At 38.3% G+C, this 21,810-nt stretch overlaps 2 protein-coding genes and 1 long non-coding RNA gene across 3 annotated transcripts; all 3 read right to left on the bottom strand.

Annotated features, from left to right (window-relative positions):
- Positions 1–366: 366 nt before the first annotated feature.
- Positions 367–1,286, bottom strand: LOC135790930 (uncharacterized). Its single transcript, XM_065301213.1, has 3 exons — positions 771–1,286; positions 532–687; positions 367–477 (listed from the first exon to the last, which is right to left on the bottom strand). The coding sequence occupies exons 1-3, from the start codon at positions 1,284–1,286 to the stop codon at positions 367–369; spliced, it is 783 nt and encodes a 260-aa protein (XP_065157285.1).
- Positions 1,287–5,450: 4,164 nt separating this feature from the next.
- On the bottom strand, positions 5,451–16,784 carry Gdap2 (ganglioside induced differentiation associated protein 2). Its single transcript, XM_065300346.1, has 11 exons — positions 16,535–16,784; positions 12,532–12,796; positions 12,318–12,460; positions 11,949–12,081; positions 11,286–11,395; positions 10,905–11,144; positions 9,765–9,939; positions 7,936–8,089; positions 7,683–7,877; positions 7,414–7,557; positions 5,451–7,354 (listed from the first exon to the last, which is right to left on the bottom strand). The coding sequence occupies exons 2-11, from the start codon at positions 12,720–12,722 to the stop codon at positions 7,316–7,318; spliced, it is 1,524 nt and encodes a 507-aa protein (XP_065156418.1). The 5' UTR covers positions 12,723–12,796; positions 16,535–16,784; the 3' UTR covers positions 5,451–7,315.
- Positions 16,785–19,356: 2,572 nt separating this feature from the next.
- LOC135790384 (uncharacterized) lies at positions 19,357–21,279 on the bottom strand. The gene is made up of 2 exons (XR_010547745.1): positions 20,497–21,279; positions 19,357–20,076 (listed from the first exon to the last, which is right to left on the bottom strand). It is a non-coding gene; the product is annotated as an uncharacterized lncRNA (long non-coding RNA).
- Positions 21,280–21,810: the final 531 nt, after the last annotated feature.

The following is a 21,810-nucleotide window of genomic DNA, read 5'->3' as shown; positions in this document are numbered from 1 at the left end:
CAACGCCACTCCATCGCCGCCGCCCCGCTGGCGGCGCTCATAATCGGCACAGGTGCGCTCGGTGCTCAATAAACTCGCAGGCACAATTGCAAATTGCGACATAAATTCAAATCAAATTGTGCATGTGGCATGCGGGGCCCTCTGCGGCTGTCACTAGTTGCTTCATGCGCGCCGCACGGTCATTCCCATTGTAAACCGATAGTCGGGCCAATAAAGTATGAAACGCACGTTTGAGGACGTGAAGCGTACGGAAACTAATGAAAAACAGACCGCCGGCCTCGGTGTAAGTGTGTCTCCTATTGATTGCTCTTGCTTGCCACCATGCCACCACGCGTCCAATCAACCATTCGGAAAGCTTTTCAATGGTTACGATAAATTGCCGAGCACGGTCTGAGTTGCATTGCCGCGCTTGTCACTGAGATGTGTCTCGAAGAATTGAATGCTGATAATAAAATACGTCGAGAAAACTTGAAAGAACTGCAAGGAGAAGTTGATGTGATATGAGAAAATATCAACGAGACAATTTTATACCACGTAGAGCAGGTTGTAGTCCAGGACGACAAATCCAGCCATGTCGAATTTGACGCGTTGATGAAGACATTCAATCGAATAGGAATAAATATCCTTAGCGCATGCGTCACTCACGAACCGACGCAACTTGTGTAAAAGCGGCCCGATTCTATCCACCTTAAACATTTCAATCTCATTTCTCACGAATTTCGATAATTGGATCAAATCTCTGGTCGTCCAGTGGGAGTTTAAGTTCTTACCTCAGCGGTCACATTCTCGCAGGCCCTGACCAAGTTGATGGTCTCCACACCCTCATCCAGCAGCCATAAAAGCGGACACAAATAATGCAGGAACCCGCATCCCTCGCAACTCTTCGTCAGCGCCAAGTACAAGTAGAACGTGTGCTGGAAAATGTCCACGGCTGTTTGGATCATGGACAACAAAAGCGTGAACGACAGGGCGTCGTGAATATTCTTACACACGTTGCACAATTTAAAGTGCACCCGTGTTAGTCGCTGCAATCGTGCGCGACGTGTCGCCTCCTCCTTGACATCGTCCCCGCGGCCCGGATGCATTAATTCCGTCAAGGCCCCGTTTATCTTTTGGAAGCGCATGGTGACGAACGTGATGAGCATCGCGAATTGATATTTGCACATGGTTTTCGCCAGCGTCGCAATGAACGTGGTGCATTTTTGCGGATAGTTTAAGTCGACGATTAGGGGCACGATGGCGGAGCGCGCCACCACCGAACCCAGCAGGAAGACGATCATCCACATGTTGGGTGTGTCAGCTCGTCGGAGCCAATGCGCAGCTCCTGCATGTCGATGTCCAGTCGGGCGATATTGTTCAGGCCGGTGACGAGCGCCCCGCGGTAGCGGAAGGAGAAGACGATTATCAGCATTTGGCAGGCAACGATGGTCGTCACCCACAGGATGACGAGGTTGCGCGGCTCGACACGTTGGTCGGCTGCTCCGGAAAGGTCGCGCGCGAATAGACGCAGAGGCACGCGTAGACGACGAAGTAGAAGATGGTGTAGTAGATGTCGGAGCGGCGGACCAGCAGCCGCCCGGAGATCTGCATCGGCAGCATCCCAGTCAATTTGTAGAGAACGTAGACGGGCAGAAAGCGCCTGTGGAGACGCGCGATGTACTCGGAACTGTTTGCCACTTTTGCCAGCGACATTATAATGCTATCAGCGGAGTGCTCGCAAGGAAAGGAAACTGTCGCTTTGAAGTTCAAGGGGAAACTGAACATCAAAACGAGAATCGAAACTCTCAAAAACTTGATTAATGCCGCACGCGACGCTGGTTATTACTTATCATCTCACCAAAATTATAAAAGTGTATTAGAGTCGCAACCAGATGAAAAAAGACATCAGTATGTTATCAAGCCCACCCCGAATGAGTCCATGCGCCACGAGGAACTCATTAACCAACATTACATAATGGAAACTTGATGCCCTTGTTCAAATTAATCATTTTACGCTCCGACAACAGATCAGATAACTTCCAAGGAAAATTAACGACATTGAATTTTTGAAAAATTCCAATTCTCGAAGTCTTACCAGAAATCATCCCTTCCGACATCAGTTGCAGCTACTTCGATAAATTAATATCGCCAATTTGAATATTGTGACACCGGAGCGGCCTACGAAATACATAGTCGTGGGACATAATTGAATATGGCGTTTTCAAATGATTTGCCCATTAATCAGGACCGAAATGGACATATCGCCGACGGCGCTAATCGGTTACGACGAGCCCAGCATTATGAATTATTGACTAATGGACTAATTGATCGGGCTTACTGACCGGTTAATACCACGTTTTATATGTTGATTTACAGCCGGCAGGTGAGCGTATCAGCGACGGGCGACGCTTGACCGCCAACACGTCAATGCTTTTAAGCTGGTAATTCTCTTAAGCACATTGATATTGCAGGCTCATCGCAACAGTGCATTAGTGACGGAGAACATGCACACGTATTAATTGTCTAAGACTATTTAAGTCTTTAAGATAATAAATTTTTACGCGTGAATAATAATAATAATAATAGCAATGTCTTATTGTCTCCGCGTGGACTTTAAGATGTGCAGACGCAGCGCAATTCCTCACGGCTCCTCGAGTTTCCGGCAAGCTCCCATGGTACTCTTAATTAATTCACTCGCTAACTACCTACAAGCAACTACAGCGCTGGCACCTAGTTGATATTATTAAGTGGTAGCCTGCGTGAAGTAGTGTTAATCCAATTAATTAGTTCCATAAATCTGTCTACACTTGTACTCGGTTATTATTACAATTTTATTATGGGATTGGGTTCAAGTTACCCTCGTTATGAATTATCATTTAATGCGATTTCAAGCGAACGTATTTTTGCGAAATTAATTGCCAATAATTTATTATGGTACGTTTAACGTTTCGACTCTTTTATATATACCATTTGATGTGCGAAATTAATTGGAGTAAATCGATGGGAAAATCTTGGGGTTTGCCCCGAACGTAACTTAATGCACTAATAACCGACTAGACTACAGACGGCTCGAGCGGTAATTTAATGTTATCGCCGTTTTAGTGAATAGTTATTATAGTTAATTGGAAAAGTTTCGCCAAGGGTGCGTACGCGCTAGCTCACGAAGATGCACACACGTTCTGGGGCGCGCATCCCAGGTGGAAATCCCGGCGATATTACAGCGTGCGCCCGAGATACTAACATATAGCCGGCGCTGCCGCCGCCCGGCTCTTCGGTGAGAATTTTGATGGTAAGGTGATTCGTTGCCGCGGCAAGTATGTGGCGCAGGGACTTGTGAAATATACCGATGGTAACGCAGGGATGACACATCTTGTTAATGCGTCGCATTCCCATATCCGCCACGCCGCGACCTGAACTCGTACTCATTACTATAAGATTCTATGTGTAAGAACTGATAGATTAAAAGTGCCAGTATAATTATATTCGATGTGTAACTCGCGACTAGTCAAACAAAGTCGTTGGTAACGTTCTAATTCGGGTCTCATTTTTGAAGTGAAAACTTCTTTAGAATCGTTGTGATTTCAAAATTAATAAAACGACTCTAAAAATATTTAAATAGTTCAACAGTTGTTCTAAATAGTAGATGCATTGCAGGTTTGTTTGGTGTTCATCTCTACCTGCTTATCGGGGTTTGTGTATAAACAACTTTTTTATCGCCTTGAACCAGCTCCATGCTACGCTCGCGCTACAAACGTTCGCACGTTTTAGTCAGTTCTTACCTGCACGCGGCTCGGCACTTTTCTTTCTTACATTGCAATTAAATTAATTGCATTGCAATTTATCGATAAAAATCGGCATAAATATTAACACTTAACAATACACGTGTTTAGTGCTTTTCTAACGATGATTTGTGCGTGAAATGATCACAAAACTTGTATCTTCATTTGTGCGTTAGTGGTCCGTCGGTTATTGAATTTTTTCGATGCTGGTGAGTATTGGAACGGATTTAATCAGTATGCATCATAGTGCTGAAAGGCTTTAAATTATTTAACAAAATAATATTACTTAATTACAAACTTACCAATGCAGTCCTCATCGAATTGCAAGGGTACGGCAAGTTCTGAATTTAAAAGAAAACATAATCGTTAAATCCTTTTATTTTACGATAATTATAGAGTTTCAACATGTAAGTGCCTCAACAAGTCAATATATAAGTTAAAACAAAAACATTGTATACAATAGAAAACAAACTTTCTGTGCTGAGTATCGCAATGGTCAGATAAAAGTTACTTACTAAAGCACGAATCTGTTTCCAGTTGATCTAGCGACCGACCACGTCACACAATAACCGACAATAAAACCGCAGCATTATAATTTGAAATTAAACATCAAACGCACAATTAATCATTAACAAAACACTGCAGACGCACATTACAACTAAGTCGAGTGATGACCGAATATAATGCAAATTTTGAAAATAGAAGGGCGAGAAACCGATACGCGATGCGCGAAATACGTCTAGATACGCCAGAGTCCGGCACGATACTGACTGCAATCCATCGATACCGTTTACCGAAACTGCACAAACAACGATACGACAGTTCACAATAAGAATCTGTACCTGCTGCGCGAACCTCACAGGTAAAAGCAATAGATGCGCAAAGCCGGCGCGTCGATGTCACACGACCTTGTGCACGAATTGCGATAAGCACGATATTTGCGATCTAAACTAAACTAGAATATGCTGCATGCGGCGTGCGGAGATTGCAACAACAGCACTTGGCAATCTCATGCGTTGCATTCCGCGCGGTGAATGCGATAACAAGATGTAGATTATAAAAATTAGGAAATTCTTCATCAAATAAGATATTAAAATAATGAAAATATGTGGGGTAAAAGGTCTAAAAACGTGGTTAAAAGTGCCAAATTCTCTATCAGATGTATATAATACCAATTCGACATATTACCAGGTGGACGGTATCCGACAGCAGTTAGAAATATTAGGATAAGTCACTGAATATCCGATTCCATGCGCGACAATTCAATAACTGTAAGCCACACTCGCAGAAATTCATTGTTGTTGCCACTATCTATCACGTTAACACCTCAAGAAACGCGATTAATAACTATGAAAAGAGACTCACAAACAAAACACGTGCCCACGATACCAGTGCGCACTACCGACTAAGGCGGAAAGTGAATTGCCAGCCGACGTAAACATCTAGTTGGGGACACCAGGTAGATAATTGTAGGATTGGATATTTTTTAATATTAATGTACATATCCATGTCAATTAATTTAGAATATATAAAGAAAGAGAGAAAGGAAATTGATATATATATATATATATAGAGAAACAGAATAAATTAAATTTTAAATCAAGTCGATAAATCAGTTTGGGTTCCTCGGACGTTGTAGCGCAATTATTTCTCCTTCGTCTTTACGATTGACAATCGTGAACACAATAAAAGTGGGGAATAACATATTTATTTCGCCGTTCAGTTTGTCGCACTTAAATATACAATAATTTCTTTATCAATCTTTCATAATCCCTTTTAGATTAAGCGTCCTTTTACAACTATCACTTCATTTTGATTAAATCTGATAAAGTTTTACAAAATTATAGTTATTAACAATTTCGTAGTATTCCACAATATATGTCAAAGTAGATTGCATATTGGGTGCATCTACTCGATATCTCCTAATGATTCGTTTCACAATGAACAATATACTTTACAAATCTAGCGCTTTAGTTTGCGAACTGTTTGCCTATTGTTTGACGCATATTTATCGATTGATTGTTCCAGTACACAGCTTTGTAATAAAAATGATAAAATTTTTGCATATCGATAACAATTGATAGATTTTTTCGAAGTATTGCTCGGGCACGCTCATAAGTAGATGAATTATCATTTAAAGAAAACCTGCGTTTATAGACAATAAGCCAACCGGAATATTGCGCCGGCTCTATGAAGAATAACTTTAAGACGCAGGTGAATCTAGTCATCACATTTAAGGTTTTATTGATAAGGGCATTTGTTTTTAATAGGATGGTGGTGTTATACAATCAGATAAAGATCTAAGCTTCACTCTACAAACTTGGCTATAATAATGGTTTGCAAATACAACAATACTACTAAACCTACGCTTCATCGTAAAGAAAAACGTCAAGTTTTCATTATTTAAAATATATCTTCGTCTCACAGGATTCATAAGTACTTTTACTTTTTAGTATGTTTTTTTTTTTTGGTATTAGTAGTTTTTTGGTTATTCATGAATATGTTAAATGCTATAAATGTACATTTGATCAAACATGTGACAATCAGTGCTCAATAAATGGAGTCCTTTCCGCTTTGTTTTGGAAAGTTTCATTTGCATAACAATCTGCGGATATAACAAATGTTTTTAATACTTTACGTATACATCATTAGAAACAATCAAAACACATCTACACAATAATAATAATAATAATAATAATAATACAATACTCTGCGCCTGTTTTATTGCAAACTAGAATCGATATTCGCGTTTTAATTACAACTTACGGATTGTGGCTTGCCGCAGGATCACTTAATTAGTTATATATTAACTTATTACAAATGTTGCGCATGAATGGTTCGCAGTTCTTCCTGTCCCTTTGAATTTGAACATGATACACGATTAATTTCAATAGTTTCTACAATAAACGTTTCTTGCGCATATTCATTTATATATATTTATATGTATTTATATAACGTGATAACAGTGCCAACAATGGGAATGTATTCTATCCACGTATTTAATAATTGAATAATCTCATGAACAATCTCCACACGTTTGTATAATCTCTTTACTTTATTATTAGATCAAATAAGCTCTGCATCATATCTCCAGCAATCTTCGCATCTATTAGATTCAAACTTGAACATATACGTAGATGTTTTTGTGTCAGCAGTGGAGTTCTCGTAATAAGTCACTTAATTTGTAAGGATTAGCCTTCCGAGATTTGTTGCGGGTACATCCTGATTGTGGTTTTAATGTTACATAGAATTTCACGACAACGGGCGACACTTTGTTACGAGAGGCTTGGCACAGCGCACGGCTTTTCAGCACTATTCTTTAATTCTTACATACCTAGCTAAATAATTGGGTAATTAGTTAGTAATGATTAATTATGTTAACGTGAATCGAATCGAATTAATAATATTGCAATGTTATCACTGAGAGTCATACTTGAATGTTCCATTGGTTTTGTTTTTTTACAATTTATTCATTAATTCGTTCCGTTCCGCATCGATGGGGATGGCCGACATGTTGTTGGTTTAGATGTTCGCTGCCTACATGGCGTGATGATCATTTACGTGGGGCTAGGTTGAAAATATCGCAAACCGTTTATCTACAAAACAAATATTCAATACAAGACATTCTCAATTATTTTAATTAAAAGTTTGGTACCGTCATGTCATATTCTGTGATGTAAGCTGGTATCTCGAGTTGGTCTGGTGACATTACCGAATACAGATACTCAACCCCCGGTAAACTATGCACCTTTTGTTTAATGGCTGGCGCCATAAACGTTGTAAACCACCAAGTCATCATCTACAAGACACAAACAAATCAAGATTGCTAGACAAGATAAATACATCATCGATTAATCAATTTTTTTCCGTTAAACAGGTCAAACTAGTTTCGTGTAGACTATAAATATCTATATAATCATTTACCTTAGTCCAAAATGTTGGATGTATAATGTAGAACGCTTTCAAATTCTTCTTGTACTTGTACGGCAAGACATTGTAAACATCTTTCAACCACGAGAACGAAGGATAATTACTGTTCGACGTTAACGTGTGGAAATATGCTATCACGTAATCGCCTTTCACGATCGGATCCAACAATGATATCAAATACAATAAAGCCTAAAACGTATATTTGTATAAATACAGAATTCAAGTGGATAAAATTAATATTCATTACCTTTTCTAAATTAATCTTATTGAATGGAAACCATTTTCCGACGAATACCACCACGGGTCTTCCTAGACGATCCACACCACTTTGATATAAACATCCAATGCCAGACACCTCGCTTAAATCTTCCGTTCTTGCACGCCGTAACAACCGTTCATACCTGCAAACAAAAAACAAACATTAATGTTAATGATTAGCCGCTCAATGCCAAAACCAATGAAATTATTTGCTAAATAATGCTGAAATGCATGTCTACATCATGTTCGCGATGATCATTACAACGTTGATGAACATGTAGCAAATCCCACCGCTACGGTTCACAGTTCCATCGCTGATGTGGATGCGATTTATGTCTGGCATTCGTCAACGCTCTCATAATTGAGCAACAATATGAGAAAAATTATCACGACGGCAGGTGATTCTGGTTATGTAAACCCAGCAGCACGGTTCGACCAAAAACGGAAATCGATTTAATCTCACCGTTAAAGGAAACATAATTTCAATTGTAACTGCGCCACTGCTCATGAAGAAATAACAACAATAGTTACGCAATGCAATCGTAGCACAAGCACGCCAGCAGCAAAAATTAATCCGTATAAATTAATTTAAAATGTCACATGTTTTAATTCTCAATTAATAAATAAAGGCTTGTGTAAACTTTGCATATTTTTATTAAGTAAACTTGTTTATATTCGTCTGGGGCGTGTTTTTGTCTAAAAATGAAAATGCAATTACCTGTCTTCGATCAATATTTCCATTTGCGTATCTTCTTCTTTCGCAGGATATCGAAAAAACTTAACGAAACTAGCCAAAACGCCCAAGTCTGATGAGGCCATATTTAAGGTACGCTAAACTTTCATGGTACAAACTTTTTTGGGTATTAAAAGAGCGCAAAGTTGTCTATGCTCCACTTTTTTTCAAACTCACACGCAACTCTTAACCGAAATGATCAATAATTGGAAATTAACGCGTTACATCCAAATTTCGAGCGGATTCTTTAGGCGACGCGCTGCCGGCAACATCGAATGCACAATTGTGGCAACATTATAATTGCCAACAGCTTGTTGCGCGTTCGCGTTTTAGCCGATATTCCTTGTTTTGATTCGTGCTCTGTTCGCGTGGCGTGCCGCAGTGTTATAATCGAAATAAAAAGTTTTGCGAATGCCACCGCGCACCACACCGCTTATTGCGACTTCGGAGAGGGGTGTCCTCGCTTTGTGGTCCTTTGAATTTGAATAAGATACGAAACGCGTCAATGCGCGCAACTTTTGCCCGGCCACGATGAATACCACATCGGACAATGTCTAACGCGTTATAACTTTGTTACGCTTTTCGTGCGTGGATGCAATTGTCTCTTTGCGTTGGGACTGTGATCTCGTGATAACATTGGCGGCGCCATCGTCTAAGTGCGCATAAGGAAACTTCACCTAATAGAATATCACGTAAGCTCGACACAAAGTAAATTTATGACCGTGCGTCAATCAGTACAAACAGCATAAATGTCTTAACTAACTAACGAGTGCACATTTACGCACGACTAATTAAAAGCAAAATGGCTGTCATAAAATTAAGACGCAGTTTCATCATCTTCACCCTCGTTTTCATCAAAATTTAATATTTTACGTGCCTAAAACAACACTAATATCAGCAAAAACCTGTGATAAGCTTGTTATAACTTTTTAATGAGAAACAATAAACATGTGCACTCAATTATAATCGTAAAACGTGATTAATTGCCTGTGGGACACCTACATTTTGACGTCACTGCTGTCGTCATACAAACACAAATATGATGGCACAAAAGTGATAATAACTAATCTGTGATGGAGACTCACCGTTCTTGATGTTGGATCTCCTTCACCATAATATCGGCGAGTGGATCATTATAAGTCCGTTCGCCCAACAGCCGCTGCTGGTCGAGATCACCTTGCATTTGACTGAATGCATGGTCGGCGAGACTCACCGCCGAATCCAACTGGCTCGATAGATCTATCGATTCCTCCTCGTCGGCTGTGCGCGCCACATCCAAATGGCGGCGAAGGAAAACGTGAAAACGGCAAAATCAATTGAATTAGTAATGAATGTTGCTATGGCGGCGGTGTACGGCGTGCTTCAACTTGATATCGTGTGTATTTATAGTGAACTCAATGAATACCAAACCGAGTGTCCATCACGTAAGGACAAAACACGAAATATCGAATGTAATTGTTCCAAGTAAACACAAAAGATTCCACAAACAGGAATTGAAAATGGGCCAAAGGGGCAAATGCAACGAGGTAAACAATTCAAATATAAATAGCACGTATACCAATGGCAAACGGAGCGTATGTTTCGAACGAATATGAATTCTCGCGTTTCTTTACATTTTTATTATTCAAGGATGTAATTACAACAAGAGCTGCATTGAAACCACCCTATATAAAATGACTTGTCCTACTTATCCGACCTGAAACGCAACCAACCGTCAATTACCCAATAAATCGTTAATACGTTTTCAATGCCTTGTCAGTTCGAAACTGCTCCAAACCCTGAATTGAATGTTTCAACTGCATATCTTCGATAATGTCACCCAAGGAAAAACGCCAATTAATAATGAAAATTTTAAAAGCACGATTATTCAACTACTTACATGAATATTCAAAAGATTCGTTTATCATGCCTTCTTCCGAATTAAACACAGACAAAGGACGAAGAAGTATCGCGAATAACTTATATTACAACGCATCCACCGAGTACGACAAACATCTTGCGGTAGTAAAACTAGCAGGCAACAAAATGGATGCCTTATCATAAAGGCAACAAGCATAATTAACGCCAACCAGACGCTTGCTGTAAAACCAAACTAATAAAGCTGCAATTAACGCGGTCGTGTTAATACGGACTCGCTTCTGAGTGTAAAACGGATTGGGTAAATTGAATAATGTGCGTATGCTGCTCTGCCGTATGCAACCAACATTACAATAAGGATAGTTTACCATGTAGTGTGTGCTGTGGATTATCGATAATCCTGATTTGCCTGTCGGGAATCATGGGTTCGCCGTCCAAGCCGCCAATATCGGCGGGCAGCTGCCAACGTGCGGCGTCCGCTTCGTGCTTAGAGCGTGGGAAGTAAAGTGGCAGTAGAACTTCGTAGATACCGTATTCGGAATTGTCAACAACGAACACGACCGTGTCCAACGAGCTGCCGTAGTGCTCGAGAAAACGTCTCACTGTGCCTGCAACAATAAAACCCGACAATAACTCATTACTTTTTTTCGTCCAGCAATCGCTTAATTGAATTATCTTTCCTAGGCTTCATGGATGCTTAATCCAATATTAACCGAAACACAAGCAGAGACAAGAAAATAAATACATACGTAAAGCTATATGTGCGCCTTCGTCCGGAGGATAATTTCGCTTCACCGAATTGACGACGCACAGCGCTATCGAATGCAGGCCAAGTTCTCTTGATTTCTGGAGAACGTTTCTGAAAATGAAAGAAAAACGACTGTTTACTACTCAATGTGTTGGAGATCATTTATTTTTAGATCCAAGCACATGCAACTTATTGATGCGCAGACGTAAAAACGTGGTGGAAACCGTGCGTCTGTGCTATTTTTGGAATATCATGCTTTTCGGTAACGCATCGTGATGGAAATTATATTGGCAGTTGAAATCCGCGTTGAAGTTTCCTGTTAAGCAGGAAAATCATTAAGCATCGATGAATAAATAAGTATCCACCGGCAGCTTAACGTCGAAAGTACATCACCACACAACAGATGCGGCTTGAATGGCATTTCTCAAGGCTCACGCCGCGTATCACGTTCATTCATCCGACATTTTCTTCATTTACGCGCGGAATTGTTAAGTAGCCTACTTAAACATGCATGCACCTGTGCAGGAGGCTCATAAAACATAATTTCGTCACATGTGGTTAAAAATAGCCGGTGATAGAAAAAAAGAAACAAACACCATTTCTAATTTTAAGACAAAGTGTGATGTTTATTGACGTATTCACACGTAATCACCTCTGTACTTACCTATAACATGTATGTAATGTGTTTTCAGCGGCCGTCTGATATTTCGTATTGTATTTCGGACCTACGGTGTGAATGACGTATCGTGCTGGCAGTGCATGTCCTTGCGTCACTTTTACCTCGCCGGTTCGACATTCTGCGTGAAACAATATAATATCATATCATATCACGTCATGAAGGTTTATGCAATCGACTGCGTGCTTTACAAGCACAAACTCGAAAATAGGTCACAGCAAATATCAAATTTAATAAATTAAATCATGATATTATGGATTACCATAGACTATTTTTAGCCGAGTCTCAGTTATAACTTAAACTAGTAGTAGCAAAGGATTATGCTTATGACATAATGACAGTGGTGTCATTACGAACCTCTGATATCAAGGCTAATTTCCTCCTTCAAGCCGGATCCGGCACGTTGGAATATCCGGTCGCTGACGGGGTTGCTATCATTCATAGACTCGTTCGTCGAATTCACAATGGCGTCGACTTGCAGCGACGATATGTCCCCAGTCCTGAATGAGTGAAATTAGATTACATTAAAGACTAGTCAAAGTCAAATGATTGGTAATTACAAAGTACTCACCATAATACGATCTTGTGATTGATTTCCGCATCGTATGCGAACGGCGGCTGCGTGTGTTTGGGCGCTTCGCCGATGTTACTGTAATCGGTGAAATGGTGCGATGGTGACACATCGCTCCACCGCCGTAAGTTACCAACGGAGACAATATCATGAGCCACCCCCAACGGTTCCTGATTCATTATGATCCTCATATCGTGTGTTTTTTTCCTTTTCCTTAGCTGCGCTCCACGTTCTTGACGATATTATGTGCTGGCGTTACATCTACCTGCAGCACAACAACAAAAAAAATGTATTAGTATAATGATAACGGCTGGCATTAAGGGTTTAGATTTTTTATGGCCACCTTAGCGGACATAAATGGAATAAATTGAGTGTATGATTGAAATCAATTGGCAGCGTGTAAATACAAAATGGCATTGCGCCACCAGCGACGATGGACAAACAGAAAGAAGTCTGGACGAATTGATCGAGCCCATTCGCTAACGCACGTCGACGCCACCGCGTACTGAGTCGATGAATTGTTTATGGGGACCTCTTTTCCGTGCATACACCAGGCACCCCTCAAGCGGTGCACGAATTCAAGACAAAGAAATATTGTGTTTACTCTCACATATCAAAAAAGCATAGGTAGGCCTTTCTTTGGAGCAACTTTGAATAATACCTTGGGAGTACAAAACCTTTTGTATTAATTTAGCGCCATGACGCCATTAATGTCAATCACTTTATACAGGAATATTAATATACAAAGTCATTAGCAAAGAAAGCTGTTAATGTTAACACTAGGTTGGAAATAAAATATCATTACGAACTAAAAGTATCACTTTTTTTAGTTTAAAACACTTTTCAAATGCGTCATTAGAAATTCCTTGATGAATAACTGGATAACCCTTGAGTAACATTGAAAATTGCACACATGTAAACACAAATGCAAGAAAATTAATTGATGCAAAGTTATTTTTAACTGATTATATTCTATTTACGCATTTGTACTTTAACTTTAAAGTTGAAACAAAAACGTTGCTCTGAACTGGTGATAAAATCTTTAACGATAAAATGATTCGCTTAAAACTTATATGACTTTGTTTGTCGACGCGAGAAACTTAATTGCCGTGTTTTTCCACTGTTTTTTGTTTACAGTGGTGGTGAACAACTTAGAACTCAAAATTTCTACATTTACAGAGTGGAGGCAACGAAATTGCTTACTAATGAATCATTATAATGACTAAATTATTATGTGTGTATCCATTTTGTTGATAAGGACCACTTTAATGCAATTACATACTTGCAAGCGAATGAGTTGTGCATGTTATTCAATTTGTAAATATTATGCATGGATAAACATGTTTAATGCGTTTTATTTTATAAAATGCGTAAATAAATGAAAATAAATTTACTAATCTACAATATAAGAGAATTTTTGACATCCAAGGGCGAAAATTGTATCAGAAATAGAGAAATTGGCTAAAACTAAACGTAACACTGCAGTACTGCTGGACTACCCGCAAAATGTGGTGGGGGAAAACGCATCTAAACCATTAAATCGCAGTGGTAACAGAAGACAAAGTTTGAATCACCAGGTGTCCTTTTAGATTACGACCAAATGAGCCGTAATAGAAGCCCAAGTACTCGTAGAATATAATAATGATGCATCATCGATAGCGATAGCCATGATTGGCAAAGTTGGTATTGGCATACCTTGTGCTTGTGCAACACAAACAGACAAGCACTTTGAGAGTGTGCAAGGCCGCGGACGCTTCATATCAGCACGTGAATGGTCCTTCTACTCTCCGTAGACTCCCGTGAACCCGAAAGTGGGTCACTATCCGTTCATCGGTGTTCCATGTCGCCGCACATCCGCTGCCGCGGAGCGTTCCTCTCGCGCCGTCGCCGCTCACCCCTAGTATTTTCGTTCCTATTTAGTGTTGCCCGTTGCTCCTATCCTGCCACTGCTCCTGTTCTGCTTTCGGCACCCCGCTGCCCCTCTCCGCGCCGATACCGTCATTGCGTCACGATTTTACTGGAGCATGGACCTGTGACTATGACGTCAACACGGAACAGGAGAGAAAAAGATACATTTCTATATTCCTATAGTCCATATCGACTCGAGGAAAACACACTGGAGGACAGCTGGACTTGAATGCTGAATTTCATATTTCATCTAGTGAAATATTGAATTAATGTCGCAGAAACCACTTTTACGAAACACGAAAGTATTATTAATGTGTTTTAATTCAATAAAATTAACTATAAACAGGAAACCAGTTAGTTGGGTGACCCAGTAATTGAATGCGCCGATACTATGCTTTATTCAAGAGACAACAGCAGGTTGTTGAACCAGAATTAGTAGTTTTTAATCCCACTTTGGTATCAAAGCTAAAAATAGCCTCTGGTTAAAACTTGGAAGTTACATCATGTCATTGTGCCGAAATAGTGCCAACTTTTTGTCGCTACTGACCCCATAATCGGTGATCCTCGGAGGTTAAGCACTTGTGCGCTTTCCTTTCAGTGACACATTTTGGCAAACGGACCGCCACCAGCCCCAGTGATAAAAACTAGGGGTTACTGGGTAACATTGGCAACGATTCAACTAAATTAGCAACCAAAAAACCACTCATTACCTCACTCAAAATTTATAACTGAGTATTATTAAGTTCAAAGTAAAGATAACTTCGATAAGTTATGTGAGTTAAGACTTAAACTTATTTTAATGATGCCACAACTCCAACTTTCGACGTTCGGGAAGTTATCAATTAAACAGTAGTTAAATATGTATTTAAAGTTAACATCATTAGCGAATATTTATTTTGAAGAGATTACAGAAATGAATATGCAAAATGTACACCTTCGGGCCTCACTATCACGATAAACTACAATGCTATTATCAGTATTAACTGAAACTTTGTGTATGTTTGAGCAGGTAGTAAAATTTCCGTGCGCGCACTGGGTGCGTATTAAAGCATGCATTATTAACACAACACTCGACAGTATAAGGACACACAATGCATGCAGCGACCAATTAAAAGCCTTTAACTAATAGTTTTAGTCCGGAATAATAGGTAATCATTTCGAGAATTGAAAAATTCAATGAAACATCTAATATTTGCGCGGAGCAGGCATTTATTGATGTAACAACTTGATGCTTAATGCTTATGTCATTCAATAACCGGTTTTCTATTTATATTTATACGTCAAATATGAAATCGCCCACAACCCGCATGAAATTGCATTTCACTACCAACCTCGCCCTATTCTGCACCACCGCACCTAATCCCTGGACCGTTTTTTATACCTACTATCTGATTAGATGCGCAAAAAATGACCTACAACAAGCGCAAATATTCCCGAAACAACAATGCGCACTGTCATCTACTAATTACTATAGTAGACAATGATATATTCTTCAACTTTCCATTATTCCACGCACCATTTTGCAATAAACTATAATGCTGTCATTCCGTAATGAATAAGAATTGTTAGAATTGTCTACAATCAATACATAGACGGTATTTATGCCAGTGACTAACACAAACAGCGATAAGATAAGACAATTTTATTATGAAGTGATAGGTTTATACTTGTTTGTTAGTTTGTACACAAATGATGCGAGAATTTAATATGTTGCTATTGAAATTATATTGAAATTTAAACAATTGGAATATTTACTAAGTAAAATGAGCACTCAACACCAACGGACATTACGCATATGTTTGCACAAACGCTGATAACACTGTCACAATGTTGACAGAGGCAATGGTGTAATACTGTAATGATTTTGTTGTTTGAATATAAAGAAAAAAAGGTGCAGCTAAAGTTGAGGCACAAGGGCAAGGTCAATAATTCCACACTGAGCTTCTCCTCCGGTTCCTGCATTTTGCTCAGGTATTGAATTCCGGGATATTTTGTTTCTCTCCGCTTGGTATCTACCTTCGCAGGCGCGCGTTCAATGATATATCATGATTGGGAAATGTCAAGAAATGTATCAACGGTAAATGAATGTGTATACCTTCGAATCCTGCTGTCCGGTATATCGTTGTCTTGTCTGGGCACCGAATCCGGCAAGAATTAAACAAAAAACAAGCACGATTCTCGCTGGGACATCACACGCCGCTGCACGCAACGCACACACCACGTACGTGGGACACGAAGCGCGATCCCAACAATCCACACCTATATCGGCCGCTCCGCACTGAGCACCACGCAGAACGCAAACGCACCGACGAGGAAACGATTCTTTGTGCGCATGTTACTGCTTCGGGTGTCCTCCGCGCCACGATGGAATGTCGCTATATGTGCGCAGGAATCATCGCTGGAATTAAAGCACGTTTTGATACTGCTAGCGACATCTGTCTGCATTGTATTTTACTGCAGGAAACAAGAAATTAAACATTTTATTAAAAAACATTGAATTTTTCAGTTTAAATTAACTTATTAATAAGTTAATAATCTTTAACAATGTTGAGTCGAACCTAATTTACAAAAATTATTAAATTCTTATTTTGTTACATAAATAAAATGAAATTTCTATGCAGCAGCAAGAAAATAGTTCGACGTAACGCACATAGATGTCGCGTTAAGTTCATATTTACCAATTTATTCTATTTTATTCTAAAATATTTATTCCAGAATTAAATTTTTTCTAAGAATCTAATCTAATCTGTATAAAATATGCAATGAATCCTATCAGGAATTAAAAACCCTATTTTTAGACATGCATTACATCTGAATACATCAATTTAATATTAAGTAACGCCGTAAAAAAGAGTAAAAGTAAGAAAATTCGAGTTTGCGGCGAATGAAGAACAAGAGCATGATACCTGGCAAGCAGGCTGATGGTCGTGGTGTTTGGTACAGTTGCAGGAGGTTAACCTCGCGGACACTCGACGACCATGAGATTTCCTCTCACCTGTCCTGTCGCCTAATATGTTATCTTTCGTTCTTTCGTTCGAGTCGTCGAGCTGTTTGCCCATTCGCAGACGCCAATGCAGCCAATGTCGCTAAAAATTATTTACGAACAAAAAAAACACCTTCACATACAAGCGTCAGCCAGCATCACGTTTATTTTCTTTCAAAAATTAATTACCGATTTCATAACGCTCATATTTCGCAAAGAAATCGTGAAAGATCGCGCATAAAAATTGATCAAATGACAACGCGTTTTTAATTCAATTATATGCATTCGGCGTTATTACTTAATGATAATGTGCAATACTGGATACAGTGTGGTATTATATAAGTCATGCTCGGAAAGTTCAGATGCAAATATGTACGTCTAGACAATATTTAGATGCGTCCAATTTGCAACAAAAAAAATCACATTACGCAATCTCAGAGAAAACAAAATAAAATATTGTTCAAAAGTATCCATAGTTGAATGATAGGTAAAAGGTAAAAAGTAAAAGGATTTGGTAAACGTTTGAAGCCACTCCTCCCCATTGCAGATTGGATGCGGTTTCATCAATTTGAGTGTTCATCAAAGATGTCGATTCTGAAACTGTGAAACTCAAATCCGAATTAAATATTACATACTAATACAAGTCCTGCAACTTTTACATCGTATCGCGCGACGATTAAATTGAATGCGTTACTTTCTATCTGACCTATGGACCCCGCACCAAAGAAGATGGGCAGTAAATATAAATAGAAGGTAAGTACAAAACGATGTGTCATTTGTATACGTGTGGTATGCCCATACGGGAATAGCTACAAGTTACACAACTAATATTATATACGAAAGCCGAGAAAAGAAGAAAAAAACGTTGATTCTTTCATTACCATCGAAATATGTATGATTGATTGTGCTATTTTATTTTAATCTTCTTCGTACTGCAGCAGTGGATGTCAATATACACATAGTTGGTATTTATTGCTTCATTAAGTTGACCAAATTTGTCCGTACGTACGGTGAATGTATTTATTTATGTGTTTGACGAGTCCAATCACAACCGTGCGCACATTGCACGGTGATTCATGAATTTATACGAAACTATTAAGACTAATTAGTGGACAATAACATCACATTATGTTTCTATATACGTAATCTTATTTTTTTTTAATTTACAAAAATTTCAAAATAAAATTCCAGCGTTTTCGTGTATTAGTCATAAAAAAATAATATTTTTGTTAATTCAAAAACATTTTTTCTCTTTTTTGATATAAAAGTACTGGTTGCACATGAAAAAAACAAAAAATAAAACCGACTAAGTCATTCTAAAGTCTTGTCCTTTGTTGCGTGACACGGCACATTGTGTTGTTCAGAGTTCTACGCAGAATTTTAATGCGCAACTAAGAGATCCGGTCCAGTTACTGATTTATCATTGCGGATTCGAATGTAAATCATGCTCCTCAAGTATGTGTAAACATTGTAAACAAACGGCCACGCCCGATTCTTACCGCACGCTGAATCCGATACAGAACAACAATAACACACAAAACGAATGTGCCTTTAATATTACATCAAACATCAAATGGATTATGTTCCACCGGAGGCGCATGTTTAGATAGCAAAGTTTAACTAACCACAGTCGAAGTCGAAGAATGAAAGAATAATAATAATCCGTCAGAGTAGCGCAGCGCAGACAAATATCAAGAACGCGACGAAAACGAGAAAAAGAAAGTTCAAGGTCGTGATTAAATTGGTGGCCTTGATATATTACGTTACTTGATTATGCTTTTAATCGAGAGTCGAGGCGCTAGTCACGTTCGCTTCGAATTTGTTTGTTTATTAAAAAAAAAACCCAGCGAAATGAAACACGACGCATTAGCCGAAGAAACGAGTGCGCATTAGTTTTCGGTGAAAACGAAGTTTTAATTCGGTGCCGCAGGTGGTTTAATTTATTCGCATTCGGTTTATTAATCTAAAAATAAACTTCTCCAACTGATTACATAACAGCGAGCGCATTTAAATCTAATGAGATGCAAATTATCACGAATGTTTGATAATAAAATGGGATTTAAAATACCAAATTCGAATATTATGTTAATTTAATGTATAACAATTTAAAAAATTTTATATTAAGCAAAACAATCAACACAATCAACCGCAAACCACAATTTTATGCATCAATCTTTACAATTGTGCACATACACTTTTCATAAATATAATTTTCGTCGAACATTTTATTATTTAATATCCAGAAAATTATTTTATGCAAGTACAACAACAAGTTAACAACTCTTGTCGAAACTATTCGTCGTATTGTCTGGGTATGCAAGTGAAAAATGTATTTTTTAACGTTGCAATTTAAAAAAATATAAAGAAATCATATATTTGCGATTTTTTAAGATTTCTTAAGTGTATGGTGTTTTTTTTGTGTGCGCGACTTGAGAATTAAGGTCTAAAGCAAGTACCAACCTGAAGATTTCTATTTTTAGAAACCAGAATGAAGTGCACGTTAAGAGCACGTGCCCTAGAGGTGAACATATTGTTACATTGTCACATTATACACATTAAGTACACACGGACGTGAATATCTAGCTGGCTTTTAGTGTGGTAAGAAGTTTCTCGCCTGAGAAGCAGTTTTCGTCCCTTGGTAGTTCCACTCCAAGCTGAAACAAACAACACGTCAATAAAGTCTTGCGTTTTATGTAAGCGAATATCATATTTGAATAAATTCTTAACTACGACGTAATTTATTACAGAGTTACGTCGTTTTAGGAAGTGAATGTGTCTGAGATGCTCTAAAACTTGTTGTATCGCTGAACAATATTCATGCTTTCATACAGTGTGGATGGAAGTGATGCAGAAAGCGCGCACCAAAACCGAAACAAGCGCAGCCCAAGAAGAAGACGATAAATCATCCACCATGCTCACTTTTTCATCGTCTCAACACGATTCGCTGGTTCCATTGGCTTTTACGATGCATTGCGTGATTACCCAACCGAGAATGACTTTCGATACGCGGTGCGGTGCGTAGCTTAAGAAGGAATTAATCTTTTAATTACAATAGAAAATCAGATTATACTTACTGGAATCATAAAATCATTTGATAAAAACATTTGATTAACTTCCTTTGTTACTACCTACTAATACTTTCATCCATATACTGAGTTGGGAAGTACCTGTGGATAAGCAATTGGAGTACGAGTACTAACAACGTGCGAATAATATGTAATATGAACGGTGTTTTGTAAAATGAGGCCAAGGCTACCGCGTATGCCCTTTCATTACGTTTCACCGACTTTACACATGATACATAAACTCCACTGGCATCCATCACCAAAAACAAACAGAGATAAATCTTCGCGCTGCGTTAATAAAGCAGTTAAATATGCCTTTTTTTATAAAATTGATCCATCAATACTTGAATTATAACTCAATTTGTGATGCAAGCGCATAAAACATAAAAAATACACTAAACGCAATCGTGTATTACTGTATTAAAATGTATTATATTCCATTTTTGCACAACATGCATCGCTGCTGTCGATGTAAACATATCATAATAAAATATGTATTACTTAATACAGTACAGTGCATAATAACCACTGTGTTGTTTGCTGGATAAACTCTAGTAATTATTATTTATTGATATCAGGTGTAATTAAAGTTAAATTAACAAAAAATTACATTTTCTAGAAGTTGTACATTGTATAATGTAGAAATTCGTTGAAATTTTCCTCAAATCTGCGCGTTTTGTTGCCTTGATTGTGTTTATAACCGCAACGACGCGGGATTCTTAGAAAGGAAGTTATTACGATGACTTTACGATTGCACTTTGAATTAGCCATCTTAAAACTATAAGTTATGATGCAATCTGTGTTTTAATAGGCTACCAATTTGCGTCGCAAAAGGTGTTGCAACTGAAACTATAACCATGCATTAAATTTTAATATCGTTTTCTTTTTTTGCCTAAAAACAAATAACTTTAATTGCGAAATTTGCAATTATAATGTTCATAAAGTGGAAAATTTAAAAATTCTTTGTGACAAAGAAATCATTTTATTAAATTCCTGGAATATTTAATTTTTATTTAAATTTGAATATAACAATGACATATTTTGATGGAATTTGTGAATGGTGTGAAAAACATCCGGTATCTAATTCCGGCCTATCTCAAAAGTTAACACATTTTTAATAAACGCAAATTATTTTATTCGCTTGCAAATTTCAAGTGCATTGACAGGATGTATTCGAGTATTATACATACGTCAATGACCACTTTAAATTCACACAAATGATGATATCAACAAAATAGCGCCGACTTTTGTCTATAACTACACCGAATCATAAGTCTACGAATAGCAAATGTTAGCCATAAATCTTGGCAAGGTAATATTTAA

Source organism: Atheta coriaria, unplaced genomic scaffold (genome assembly GCF_025399875.1).
Source record: "Atheta coriaria isolate IRGN ID8LTWV9N9 unplaced genomic scaffold, Caltech_Dcor_3.1 hic_scaffold_4_pilon, whole genome shotgun sequence".
Taxonomy (NCBI): domain Eukaryota; kingdom Metazoa; phylum Arthropoda; class Insecta; order Coleoptera; family Staphylinidae; genus Dalotia; species Dalotia coriaria.
Note: the sequence above shows the minus strand (reverse complement) of the source record. Positions and strands in the feature narration are given on the sequence as shown.